The 14,048-nt window shown below is 34.0% G+C and overlaps 1 protein-coding gene across 1 annotated transcript; it reads right to left on the bottom strand.

The window, feature by feature from the left end:
- Positions 1 to 2,508: 2,508 nt before the first annotated feature.
- LOC18431985 (ABC transporter A family member 8-like) lies at positions 2,509 to 13,116 on the bottom strand. The gene is made up of 11 exons (XM_088868284.1): positions 12,909 to 13,116; positions 9,787 to 11,323; positions 8,850 to 9,008; positions 7,407 to 7,569; positions 7,201 to 7,326; positions 5,963 to 6,071; positions 5,795 to 5,864; positions 5,592 to 5,720; positions 5,066 to 5,171; positions 4,737 to 4,814; positions 2,509 to 4,099 (listed from the first exon to the last, which is right to left on the bottom strand). Exons 2-6 carry the CDS (start codon positions 9,787 to 9,789, stop codon positions 6,028 to 6,030), a joined length of 495 nt encoding a protein of 164 aa, XP_088724410.1. The 5' UTR covers positions 9,790 to 11,323; positions 12,909 to 13,116; the 3' UTR covers positions 2,509 to 4,099; positions 4,737 to 4,814; positions 5,066 to 5,171; positions 5,592 to 5,720; positions 5,795 to 5,864; positions 5,963 to 6,027.
- Between the last annotated feature and the right edge of the window lie 932 nt (positions 13,117 to 14,048).

Consider the following 14,048-nt stretch of genomic DNA (forward strand, 5'->3'; position numbering starts at 1 on the left):
TTTTTCTTCTAATTTTTATCTGAACGGGTCATTATGTGTTTCAAAATTTGAGGTATATTAGATCCTTAACTTTTTTTAAAAAAACAAGTTTCTAACTTGCAACAATAGCCATTTATTGATATTTCCTATCACTGTTTTAAAATCTAGATCATCGATCAGAATGAGAATCAGTCGGGACCAAATCCATTTCGGGATGGTATGGATCTTAGCCAGGTTTCCCCCTAAAATCTCCATATATATACTTTTTTTTTTTCTTGAAGCTTATCCAATATTTTTTTAGGTCGCTTCTAAATCTCCACCCCATAAACATGTATTCTAAATTTTATCTTATTTTATTTATTTTTAATATTTTCTCGATCATCGAATCATACTGATCCAAACCTAATCCAGACCAATGATCCAACGATCTGACACAGATTGTGGGTAAATGATCCCTTCCTCTAATCTGGGTTTTGAAACACTAGTTCCAAGCCATGGTATTCTATTGGCCAGTCGTACTCACCAGACTTTAATTATTTTCTCAAAGGAAAGATAATACTCAAACATGTGAGCCAAAACTTCTTAAGTTTCCTAGAAACTCATTTTGCGTGATCCTCAGCATCTCTAGAGTTGAATTCAATTCCAAAAGCAGGAACCAACAGAACTTCACTTCAAAATATTCAAACATTAAATTCTTTGCGTCGAGGTATAACTTCTACGAAAGAGAGAGAAATCACACAGTAGAATGATTCTCGGTAGAGAGAGAGATCACAATAGAAGGAGTCTAAGTTCTTTCTAAAAAAGTACAATGATTCTTAGTAGAGAGAGAGAGAGGGAAATTCACTGCGACATCGGTAATTCAAAAGAAAGATTCCTCTCAAAATAAGAATTGTTTTCGTATATTTTTTTATACTTTTTTGTCTGATAATCTTTTAGTATAAATTTAATAAAACAAACTAATTCTTTTTTAGAATTTTTTTTTTTTTAAATTGTTTTGTTTCATATTTCGCACTTAAGTTGAACTTATTGAGAATGTATAGTGTATTTTAGTTTTACTTTTTATATATATTGTATCTTTGGTACCGCACTCCACAACATCACATACCGATAAACAAAATGAAAAAATAATTTGATAACAAACAATACCAAAATAGCTTTTACAAAATTTAGGGGTATTTTAGTAATTTTGTTGACCTCAATTTATTTTATTTTATAAGCATAGGTGATGGTGAAGCTTTGTATAAAAAACTGAAAAGATTTGTTGCTCCTACTGGATCATACTATGCGGTTTACTCCCTCAAGGTAAAACTCAAGCTAGGGATTTTTCTTTGGACCCAAAGTTTTGGGGACGTTACGTCTAGAACCTAATAACCAACCTCATAGGCAAAAAAAGAAAAAAGAATATCTATGGGGCTCAAAAAAATTAACGTCCAAAGATTGAACAAAAATCATCCAATTTTTTAAGGCCAGATCTTGGTGTTCAAGAACTTAGAATCCAATTCTTTTCTATAAAATAATCATTTGATAATACTTAGATCCTAAAATATGGGATAAAAAAAAAAACCTCCCAAGCTATTACTCTGTGATAGGGAGTTGTTATACAGTATGTTCCTGCAGAAACATGCTATATGCCTTCAAAAAATAAAACAAAAATATATTATACACTTATTTAAACATAAAATTTAAAGCTATAACTATTTTTAAATTTCAAAAATAAAATAAAAATAGAGGACTTGACCCGTGTAAAAACAAGAAAAACACTCAAAAGTCTATGGGCCATAGGAGAGAGAGAAGGGGAGTGAGAAAGAGAGAGTAAAAGGACATTAAAATAATTAGTTAGAGAAGGAGGGGAAAGGACAGTCAAGAAATAAGTTAGAGAGAGAGAGAGAAATTAGTGCATTGAAAGGTCCAACTTTATTGCAATGCTTGCTTTCATATCAAGTAAACACTTTCGCTACCAGTTCGTTTTGTTTGAGTCATTGAGTTTTGAAACTCCTAGACTATATATTACATCTTCCGAGCACTTAACTTTAGTATTTGTAGTACAAGGTAGTCATAATTAATCTTGGTCATTAAATGTAAAATTGAGAAGTTGTATTTATTCCATTGATCAAATTCAAAATTCAGAAGAAATTTTTTAAAATTTTATAATACATCCCAACAATCAAATTTCACATCATATGGTTATAAGTAATCCGAGGTGATATTGGTTTAATGGATATTGTGCTCTAGAGTGAGCACCTTGTACACTTACACTTTTGGGCAAAAGAGCATCTCACAAGGATTTTTTTAGCTGAAAGTTTCAGTTCCACTGGACTAGTAATTTTGAGAAATGATGTTTAGATTTTAAGTTCTTGGACATTTTGATATGATAGTTTAAAAATCGGATAGTCTCAATTTAATATTTGAATGCGATTTTTCAATATATATATATATATATATATATATATATATATATATATATATATATATATAATATTTGAATATCATTTTAGATTTTTAAAATTTTAATTTTGTTTTATAGTGGGTTGAAGAGGTTACATATCTTACATATCCAAAACCAGGATCCTGGAGATACAAAATTGTATTTTAAGAGAATGTGAAAAAGTAGTTGCCAAAATGATTATCCAAGTGTATTTTATATGGGAATGCGGGTGGCATGTCCGGTGGGAGTATATTGTACAGCAACGCCCTCAGGAGTAACTTGGGAGGACTTTTTTTTATCTGAAAGTTTGGGATCCATCTAAGTATCAGGAGATGATCATTTCAAACAACAAAATTTCATAGTTTAAGTTCTTGGATCTATAGATCCTGCCCTCTGAAAATTGGATGGTTCTCTTTCAATGTTGGGATGTTAATATTAAGATTGGGCGGTTCTTTTTCAATGTTGGGATGTTAATATTTTTAAGGAACATAGGTTCTAGAGGCTACATCCTCAAAATATGGGGGTCCAAAAGATGTTTCTAACATGAGTTTAATTTGAGGTAGCAAATCCACAGTATACTCTCTCGAGAGTAACAAATCTTTCCGCTATTTAAAATGTTGTTGATACAGTTTGTTCGATCTGGATTGAAAATCGCTAAGTTTTGAAAGAATGTCCATCATGCGTCGTGCAAGGCGTGATTTGAAAGCATGAATTTGGCTTGACCTACAGAATAAAATGGATTTTGGAAATTTCTTTAAATACTTCCTTTGAAGTATTTAAAAAAGCAAAAAGTCCATACCAATTATTTAGAACCTGGCTATTTATGATTGAGAAAAGTTTATATAAGGCCTTGTGATTGAATACTTTTTTAATCTTTTTAGTAGACTTTGACCGAGGAATGATAGGATAACCATAGGTGGCTCAAATCTCAACTGCAAAATGTATTTTGGGTGATGGGAACTTTAAAAACGATCATATCAAGAGAGGATCCAGAAACTTGGATTTTATGTTTTAAAAAGAGTATACCTCTCGGAGAAATTTATGGAAAAATTATAAAAAAATCCCTTAAAATACACTATGGATGCAACGTACCCCATCCAAACTTGTTGTCTCACTTTTACCCTCCAAACTTGTTGTCTCACTTTTTCCGGAACGGATATTTTACATGCAAATACCCCCCATTAAAAAAGGTTTTTTTTTTTTGGACAGAAATTCCCTTCCCGTACAAAATGCCCCCTTTTTTGACGAAAATGCGCTCCGACAGTCTCAAAGGGCACTCTGGCAATACATGCCTGGAGCCACAATGCTCGACAGTTACATAGGGCGCTCCAGCATTGAAGACACAGCACTCCGACAGTACACATTCTGGAGACAATGCGCTCCGGCAGTCTCAAAGGGTACTCCGGCAATACATGCTTTGGAGCCATAGCGCAACGGTAGTTGCATAGGGCACTTCGGCATTCGAGAGATATCACTCTGGCACTCGAGACACATGCGCTCCAGTAGTACATGTTCTGGAGACGATAGTGCTCCAACATTTGTAAAACGTACTCCGACAGTGCTTGTTCTGGAGACGAGGCGCTCCGCGGTCTTGTTTTGGAGTCACAGCGCTCCGGCAGTATCCGAAGGCGCTCCGGCAGTATATGCTCTAGATAGTAGACTCCGGCAGTTGCATTGCGCTCCGGCAATGTGCTACTTGGGTCCAATAGTCAGCACCAATTGATTTTTTTGTATGGGAAGGGCATTTCCATAAAAAAAAAGAACTTTTTTTGTTGGGGGGTATTTGTATAGAAAGTATACTTTTGGGAAAAAAGTGAAAAAAAAGGTTTGGATGGGGTTTTTGTAACTTTCCCTAAATTTATGGGGGAATGATATATATATATATATATATATATATATATATATATATATATAGCCACTAGTTTATATGAACATATAAGCCCAAATGCCCAGATTAAATTTAGGCCGATCTGACGGTCACGACCTCATTTCGTATTTGAATTTTAATTTTTTTCTATAAATTCAAATAACATGAAATTTTAAGCATGTATTATTCAAAAATAGAAAAATCTAATAAAAATATAAAAAATAATAATTTGAAAAAAATAAATTGACCAAATTACCCTTGAGATTTTTTGGGTATATGTGTGTGTGATAGAGATATATATAGAGAGAGGGAAAATCTATATTAAAAGATAATATTAGTTTTGAGTTCTCCTAATATGATTAAGCCATCATCATTTGGATGGTGGGGGTAGCCATAGCTTTGAAGTGATCTTGTAAGAGGACTTGCATACGTCTTAACCCAAAGAGAAAGGAAACTCAAATTTACCTCTTTCGGGTTTCCTAGGCACTCAAAAGTGCCATCCAAGTCGATCACAAAGAACATCTGCCTCTTCCATAGAATGTGCTGCAGTCAAAAGATCAAGCTTTAGAGTGCTTGTGCGCGTGCGCCACAGAGAGAGAGAGAGAGAGAGAGCACTGAAAACCATTAAAAGTCAAGTAAGAAAAGCATGGAGTGAAAAGAGTTCAAATTTGTCTTCTTCAGATGGAACCAGATCGGTAAATTTCACTTCCTCCTCTAGAAAGATTGCTCGATATCGATCGAGATTTCTATGTGGTTAAAATATGGTATCATAAAGGGAACCAAAGCAATATTACTCGTAAGAATGATTGCCCGATCTTGCTTTGCGCTTTTAATGACGCTCCATAAGCTGTTTCTTGAAGTAGGGTCTAGTCCTGTGCTAGGTTCATCCAAATATACAACCTAGTAATCATAAACTTAAATTTCAGTTCTTATTGTTACAAAGAAAAAATAAGCTTGAATATTTTGCCAAATAAACAAAAGGCGCATGAACACACAAACACACAAAAACAAATGGGCTTGTAAAAGAAAGGAGAAAATTGTGGTGGAGACTACAGGAAAGATGGAAATATGAGATATGGAAATAATAAAAACAAGAGCTCAATTGGCCACATAAAAGTTTTACCCAAAAATTTCCCACATAAAATTCTTCTTTAGTACACCTTTAATGAAGATTCAAATATTTGTGTAAAAGTATTAGTAAGATTTAGGCCCAAATCTCTTCACCAAATTAAGTGGTATTTATACATGACATTGTATGACATGCCAGGGGCCATGTCATGGCATGTCATGTGACATGTCAGCCAAGGGGGAGACACATACCTGTGGATTTCCAATTAGAGAACTGGCATCGCTCAGCCTCCTCTTCATACCCGCACTGTAATTCCCAGCTCTTTTGTCCCCAAAACCTCCATTGTAGAGATTAAGGCTCTTCAAAGATTCGTCTACCGCCTGTAACATGAAAATCTCAGAATTATACGGCACATACATATCGATACATACATAGAATAACAAGCGCTCCCTACCAGTGAGTGTTTCCCATAGCAAGCTGGATTACACAGCACAGAAAATTCTCAACAGATATAGTACTCTGAACTGTTAAGCAACATGAAACACAAAGAAAAGACAACCCACCAAAAAAAGAAAAAAATTAAAGGATCTTGATTTGTCGCATAAGGATGAGCAGCGCTTACTCATGTTGTGGACACATGCCCATGCTAGTATATATTTTACGATATCTGTCCATATCTCCAACGCTTCAATGTATGCATGGCCCGAAGTGGGTGATATGAGCCCAATCATCTGCAGTGTAGCATTTACAAGATTACATAAAAAATAACTAAACAAATTAAGAAATTATCCTAGGCCTCATTTTAGGAACTATTTTTTTAAAAAAATTAATTATTAATTTGATCAAATAAAATAATAATGCAAAAACCATTCCTATTTTTTGTGGCACAAGGCGAGTGAAACAATGAGCACATGACATTCAATATATGAGAAAAACAGTGTAGTCTAGGAACTGTGGACAAAACAATGCAATAAAGTCCAAGGAAAGAACTATGCAATTGTTGTATTATCACTTTGTTTTCTAACATTGATATGGATTGGTGACCATTGTTAGAAAAACCGGGCGATCTAACCGATAACCCCTTGGTTAGATCGGAACTGGCCCCTTGCTGGTTCCAGCTTCGGACGGTTTTGGTGATCAGCCGGCATTTTAAAAATAAAAATTCAAAAAAAAATATATAAAATCCCAAAAATAAAAAATTTGATTTGTAATACATTTTTTAATATTTTTTACATTATCGTAAATATTAAAATTTGTTTTGGTCATTAATACTCACTTTTAAAATCCATTTTTTTCATTAATTTTCAAATTCATTTGAATATGTTTTATTTTAATCATTATTTATGTGCTTTTCATATTGTAGTAGATTTCTTTTTGCATATTTTTTATTTTTTTTAATAATTTTTTGGCCACCCGGGACTTGCCCGATTATAACGGTTGAATCGGCTAGTTTACTGGTTAGGCTGGTTAAACCGCTTCTGGCCCCATATACGGTTAACCATTCCAGTTCGATTTTGCGAACACTACTATAGACCATCATGTCATCTCTAACCATTGAAATCATGTATGGTGACTGAGAGATTGGGGACCTACCTGCCCACCAAAACAGCATGATCCCTGTTGTGGACATACTCTCTCTTCATTCCCATCTATAATTTCAATGGATAGTGATGGTACAACAGTCTCTGATCTCTTTATAGTACACAGGACTGTAATATACTTTCCCTCTTGATTATTGCTACAAATATTGCTATATAAATACCAATCTTATATTTCCCTGGATGAATTGATGCCCTGGTAGTGATTCTACTGATCATAGTTTAAACAAAGAGTCATCAAATTTAACCTTTAAGGTCTAACCTGTAGCAGTCTTGACTTCTGAAAATATGGTTGCCACTAAAAAGGCAAGCGAAATCTGTAAATTTACATAAATGAAATAAAACACAAATTGCACACTGTAGTTGTTCAATGTGAAGAACTTCAATCCTGTAACAGCAAAGTAGTCCACATGAAAATATTCCATTTATATAACTTCACGGAATGAAGGATCCAGGAGAGTATATTACCTATAACAGAGCCGAACATCACAAAACATAATACATATGCCAATGAAATGATAAGAAAATAAGAATAGGAAATAATCCAATAAGGGCCATCACCAAGGCCATGCATTTTCATCATGATCCGCAAGTTCTGTTGCTTCTCATAAACTAAATAGGTCAATATCACCTGTACGAACAGAAAATGAACAAAAAATTGTGTTAAAAAACAAAAAATAACCGCTAAAATATATGACATGTCAACAGACTGAAGCCTAGATTATCTTATGTCAAACTTGTCTCCAGCCAGGTAAACAGGTGAGGGTATTAAAATGTTTGAACCATATTTACACAAACGATTTAAGCAGAAAAATATTTCAAAGGTGTAATGCCTAATGGCAGTAATATTTTAGGTCCATGACAATTTGTGTTTATTGGTAATAGAATAAAGAATCTTACTGTTAGATTTCAATGTAGGTCTAAGAAGGGTGATGAACTTAAAGTTTCCCTTAACCTGTTCCATGCCTAGGTAAAGGGTTGCGTTGTGTTAGGTAGACAGTCAATGTAAAATTTTGCCAAAACTCATCATTAGCAGACCCCAATTAATTGAGAAAAAGTTATGATGATGATGACTGTTAGATTTCAATGTTCTCATGATGATGGCCTGAAGACACTTGGTGGGAAATGTGGTAATTTATTAGTACCTAGCACAAATTCGAACGACATTTTAAATTTTATAAAGTTCTTAAATTATTTAAGGGATGATACTAACAATAAGTTAAATGCTATCTAATTTAAATTAAACTTTTTAAAATCATCGTTTTAAGAATCCAAACATTTCACCATGAAAATGAATTTTAAGAGCCTACAAAGGTGTAAATGTATATTTAGAGAGTTATTGCCAGCAAAGGTCTAGGCCCCAAGGTGATTATATTCAGTAGGCATAATTGGAGTACTTCGGGTCATATAATAACATAAATAAATAAGAAGAAAAAAAATAAAATTATACAGTTAGTTATCAGCAATTATTTATCATATTTTTTAACACTTGTTCAAACAAAACCTTAGATATCTTGGTCATTTGGAAATGCAGGTTTGAGTATCATTATTGCAGAAAATTTTATAATTTGGTTCTTCTATCCATTCAGCTATATGTTATATGTGTATAGAGTAATTGAGTTCAGGAATTAAAAATGACAACGTACACCCATTATAAATGCCTATTTTTCCTTCATATACTTTATAGAAATACCCAGAGGATATGAATGGAAGTAATAAAAAAAGATATGGTGACTTATAGTTTGACTGAGGTTAAGACCCTTGATAGAGCAGAATGGTGGAAAATGATTCGTATAGCCAATCCCAAATAGTTGGGATAAGGCTCGGATGATGATGATGATACTTTATTGAAATAAAAGACATACAGTCTCTCAATCAATTAAGAGAATGCTGGACATCCAATTCACTTACTGGAAGAAGTAACACAACAATCCATGTGAAGAAAAGTGGACCAAGTACAGAAGAGAAATCCAGTGTAATTTTTGTTCCAGGTTTTGGCATTTCTTTAACAAAATCGATCAGCACTCTCACCCGTGCACCTATAAGAAACTGGAGGTATGCATTTGATGCCTACAAATGCAAGAAAATTTAGCAAATCATTAATTGGTTATGATAAGATATAGAAAACATTACGGAGATAACAAGGATGAGGAGTTAAAGAAACTCAAACAAAATATGTAGAAGTATCTCGAAGCCATGTAGCTAATCCCATGCTAGTTTGAAAAAAGGAACGTCCACTGGATATGGTCAGCCTTATTGTTTCTCAATGCAATATAATTCCAATAGAAAATGGAGGTGAAGAATCTGTTACTCCAAAAGAACTGCTCAAAGCCTCCAACTATTCTGAAAATGGGTATCATTACAGTACAGTTCAATATGGTTTTCTACAGTCAAATACTGATCAGTAAATCAATATAATTATGCAACACATTAATATATATTACGAACCCTCATTGGTCTAAAGTGAATATAAAGTGTTTTTATTCTAAAACTACGAAGAAGAGTTAATCCCTTGAAATATCTTTAGAAATTGTATCGCATATATCTGATTCCTAATAGTTATCATGCACCAAGTAATATGTTAGCTTACTTCTTGTGCCCATTTCAACATGTAAAATGTGAAGAAATTGGAAGTATTTACGTCAATGTTATAAATTGGCTGAAAATTCACAATGGCATCAATAAGATATGACAATGGAAAATTTTCTTTGCAAGTGATCCTGTACTCCAGAATGAGACCAATGCAAAAGAACAAACATATTTTGGATAAACATGCGGCATACCATCCCAGAAACAGGGCATAAGTAATAAAGTGTCTACATATAGAGTAGTTACCAAAGATGCCCACCATGTTTAATAAGTGTGGCAGACGTATCAAGGGAAGAGGACCCCTAAGACCATTAGACTTGGTAGCGTTGTACCATATATTTACATTGAACTTAATCTCATCGGAGTCCAAAAAATCATAGGCTGCATGAGAAATGTTATCGCCATCAACCTAAATGAAAAAATATGTACACAAATAGAGGATAACTGTAAGACATAAATGACAATATTGCAAGAAAAGAAAGCATATTTGACCACAAGGAATTTCATTTATCTGTTTTTCTGAATTCCCTTTCTTATATCCTTTGAACAACTCTTTGTTCACATCAGATGAGCTATTACGCCATAGATGTAAGATCTGCACAGATTGGACAACTGCACATAATTTCAAATAAAATAAACTAAAAGAGGATTAAGAAAACAAAGTGGTGACAAAAAAAGAGAGAGATTTATCCTTAGTGATAAGTTGGATTTCAGAAAGAAAAGCCCACTTACCTAGTTTATGTGTAATAGCAACTATCTTGATGGGAATTGAAAGGTTGAAGTTTGGGACACATTTGGGTTGAACAATATATATGGGATGGTCAGAGAGGAATGCAGGTTCGATAAAATTGGTGTACTTAGCCTTAGTATCTGTTGCCTAAAAAGGTTCGGAATCATAACTATTGTTAACTGAGGCACATTAACTTGAAATCTCAAGAATAATAAAACAAATCAGTGTCAATGCTCACAGGGAGGACTTCAGAAAGCATAGTCCACAGATCTAATTTCTTCACAGGAAAAGTATCCATGACCAAGTTCGCAGCCACTCCTGCCAAATATTCTCAAGTATTGAACCAAATGAAAAGAGAGATGCAAATTATAACCATAGAAAGTTAAACTAAGCCATGAACATCTTTACTTCCCCTAGCTATAAATATAGCATGATTACTAAGTGATAGGACTGCCAAAACATAACTTCTGGGTATAGTCCTGCATCTTTACATTACACCAACTACTTTCATCAATGAGCAACTTATGACCATTTCTTTTACAGTATAATTAAGTAACAAACAAGTTTTTTATGAATCCAAAAGACTTTGGTTTTGTTTTCCCATAGTGCATTGGACTTAGTGTACTTTCTAAACCAATTAGAGACCATATTCGTATCAAAAGACAAAAAAGAAAAGGATCATACTGGTTGCTAACAGCCTCTTCTCTCCTGTAAAAAGTATAGTCACAGGGCAAGTCCCTGTATCCTTGCACTTGCAATCAGGAAAATCGGAGAAGGAATTGAGATCAGTTCTTGAAGCTCGATAATTTGGATTTGGAACTTGTAAGAGAGCTGGCCATTTTTGTGGGGTGGCTATTGGACAAAACGGAACTTGTTTGAAGGTTGAATATCGCAATCCACATACATTTTCACATGACCCATCTCCTCTTATGTCAATACATTTGCAACCACATTTGTATATAGGCTTGTCCAGTTCATTGTTAACAATTGCTTGGAGTGTGATCATAATCAAGCAAAGAAAAGATGGAAAAGCAACGAGTCCGAAGTTTGTTTTCCTGTTTCGTTTCTGCAAACAGTTGAATACATAAGAGTAGCATTAGATGTATGGATGAGATATGACATTTACTCTAAGGGAACTGATATAAGAAAGCACATTTACATGATGAGATTTGTAAAAGTAAGCATACTCAGTGCATTCATTTTCGTGGCATTAGTTATGGAAATTGCCAAAAAATTTCATGTGACCAACTTCTTCCTACTCTATGAACCTAAAATCCCAAACAGTAGAAGAAAGTCACTCCTTCAAACTCATTCAATACTTGGAACTCAAGTACCATAGTAATTCCTGATTCCCCATTAACTCTCAACTATAACCCTAGAAAATATAAATCAAAACTGACAAAAACTTGCTTCATAGAGCCAATGGCACAGAAATTTCAAACCCTGGTTTGAAGCCACTAGTTTATTTCATCATTTTAACTATTCATTTTCCATTAGTAACCGACACAGTTCTTATTTGAAAATACATTTTGAAATTATAAACTATTACGAATTCTCAACATATTTCTTTCTGAATCTATCCATTCTTCATTGTGCCTCAACCTCATTATCTATCTTAATAAGCAAAATGGAATCCCCTGATTATAGAGTACCCATGAATATGCAAAGTAGAGACTAATCATGATATAAAACTGAGAGAAACCAGTTAGAATTTATCTGTTCAATACATGAAAAATAGAAAATGAAAAAAAGCAAAGAGAAAATCATGGAATTTTCTTATCCTTTTCAGGGAGAAACTTAAATTTAACTCAAAAAAATCATACTATGGGCTGATCTTTGAATAGGGTCAGAACTTGAATTTGATAGATTGCCTACTTCTGTAGGTGGTTCGGATCGCTTAATTTAATAAGGTAGGCCCTGCCCACCTTAAAGGCATAGGAAGAGCTACCACCCAACAGTGCTCCCTCAGATGGATCTCCAAAATTTTCTGATCCTTTTCAAGGAGAGACTTAAATTTATCTCAAAATAATCATACTATGTTTTTCCACTGTCAAATGAACGAAATCAAATGCATCGAGTTCGATTTTTTTTTATGAAATTTTGCCAATTTCTCTAACAGTCATGTACTTTTTTCTGGAACAAACAAATGGCTAAACTAAAGCTACTGGAACTGACGGCCACACAATGATTTCAATCTATTCAATAATAAATCCTTCAATTGAGGAAATGACTTTGATCCAATTAAATCTAAGCCAGCAAGAGAGCGAGAGAAAGAGGGGATGGGGGGGGTGGATTCAATATTAACTCTGATTCATAATGCAGAGAGAGAGGATTCCAAACTAAAAATCCCATCAATAAACTGTGAAGAGATAGAGAGCGAAAATGCTTTCCAAAATGAAAACGAACTGAAGCAAAAATGAAAAATGAAACTGAAAAAAATGAAAACGAATTAAAAAAGAAAACACAGATAAAAACGAATTTTACATCAAAATGCACAAAACTTTGAAAAAAATGAATTTAAAAAGAAAAAACACAAAATAACTGCAAAAACACGAATTGGATCACAAAATGAAAACGAATTTAGAAAGAAAACCACAAAGGAACTGGAAAACCACGAAGTTCATATTAAAATATGGAAAAACTTTGTAAACCTGAAACGTGATGTTCTTCCGGAGTAAAGCATCAGCCTGAGTAAAGAAAGTTGCAGGGCCATGAGATGACCCCTGCTCCTTCTTTCATGCATTCTATCCATCTTTCCAAATAAAAACAAAACCGTAAATTCACCCAATAAACAAAACCATGGCTCCTCAGGAGCTAATGTTCAAACCTCCAACCCTTGAAAGCGTATGGTTTTCTCCCGCCAAAATCGAAAGACCTTTTGCCTTTTTATAAACTATTCAACGGTCACTGAAAGCTTTAAAATGTTTTTAGTAACTCGCGCGGGAGCACGTACATATAAAGTCATGAGAAGACTATACTATAGGACTTTTTTTTTTTTTTTTTTTCTTTTTTATAATTTAACGGTGAGAATGGAGGGTACCTACCCAACCGAGCACTACTCGCATTCCCAACGTAACGACCACTGTGGGAATAGAGGGCGGGATGTCATGTTGACGTATCCAGTGCCCTAATCAACGGCAACCCACCCCCATTCCCAATCATAGTGGGAATGGAGGGTGAAATAAGACCGATTATTTTTGGCATAGGAGGATTATAAACTTAGTTGTCAAACCTAAAATTAGGTCGCAGGGGTGTGTCATTTCTTAGTGCACAGTTTGAGAAGAATTTTCTCATAGTTGAACCCAAAATCAGTTTATAAGGGTAGACCATTTCTTATTATATCACTCAAACTAACAAGAATTATTTTCGAGTTCAAGCCGAGTTAATGATATTACTCCAACAACCTAATTTCACATCTCATATAAGTAGCAATAATTGTGACCATTTTGTACAAAAAAAAAAAAAATACAGTCTCATCATACTTCCCCTTTATTATACATGAGATTGCATACAACAAAACCACTACCTTTTCTACATAAAGGTCACAAAATACCCCAAGTCATCCAATGTAAAATCTGATAGATGGGGCATTTCATGTCTCAAATTCAGAAAAAGAATTCAGATTTTTAGGACAGCAAATTGTGTATTTTCAAAATTTTAAATTTAATGGCTAGAGGCAATATCTATTTTTTTTTTTTTAAGCCAAAAGTAAACGGTCAATTGACACAACATGGCACTCCTAGCATACTGCCAAATTAAAATATTTATCACTTGCTCATTGGGTAAATAAA

The sequence above is a fragment of the Amborella trichopoda genome, chromosome 5, assembly GCF_054954075.1.
Source record: "Amborella trichopoda isolate Santa Cruz 75 chromosome 5, AtrichopodaSantaCruz75HAP2 v2.0, whole genome shotgun sequence".
Classification (NCBI taxonomy): Eukaryota; Viridiplantae; Streptophyta; class Magnoliopsida; order Amborellales; family Amborellaceae; genus Amborella; species Amborella trichopoda.

What these genes read in the sequence shown, in the direction of transcription:
- LOC18431985 (XM_088868284.1), bottom strand. An exon ending in TTGTTGTGTTACTTCTTCCA is followed by an intron (nt 7,570 to 8,849) that starts GTAAGTGAATTG and finishes CTGTTCGTACAG; the next exon opens with GTGATATTGACCTATTTAGT. An exon ending in GATGTTCGGCTCTGTTATAG is followed by an intron (nt 7,327 to 7,406) that starts GTAATATACTCT and finishes TTGCTGTTACAG; the next exon opens with GATTGAAGTTCTTCACATTG.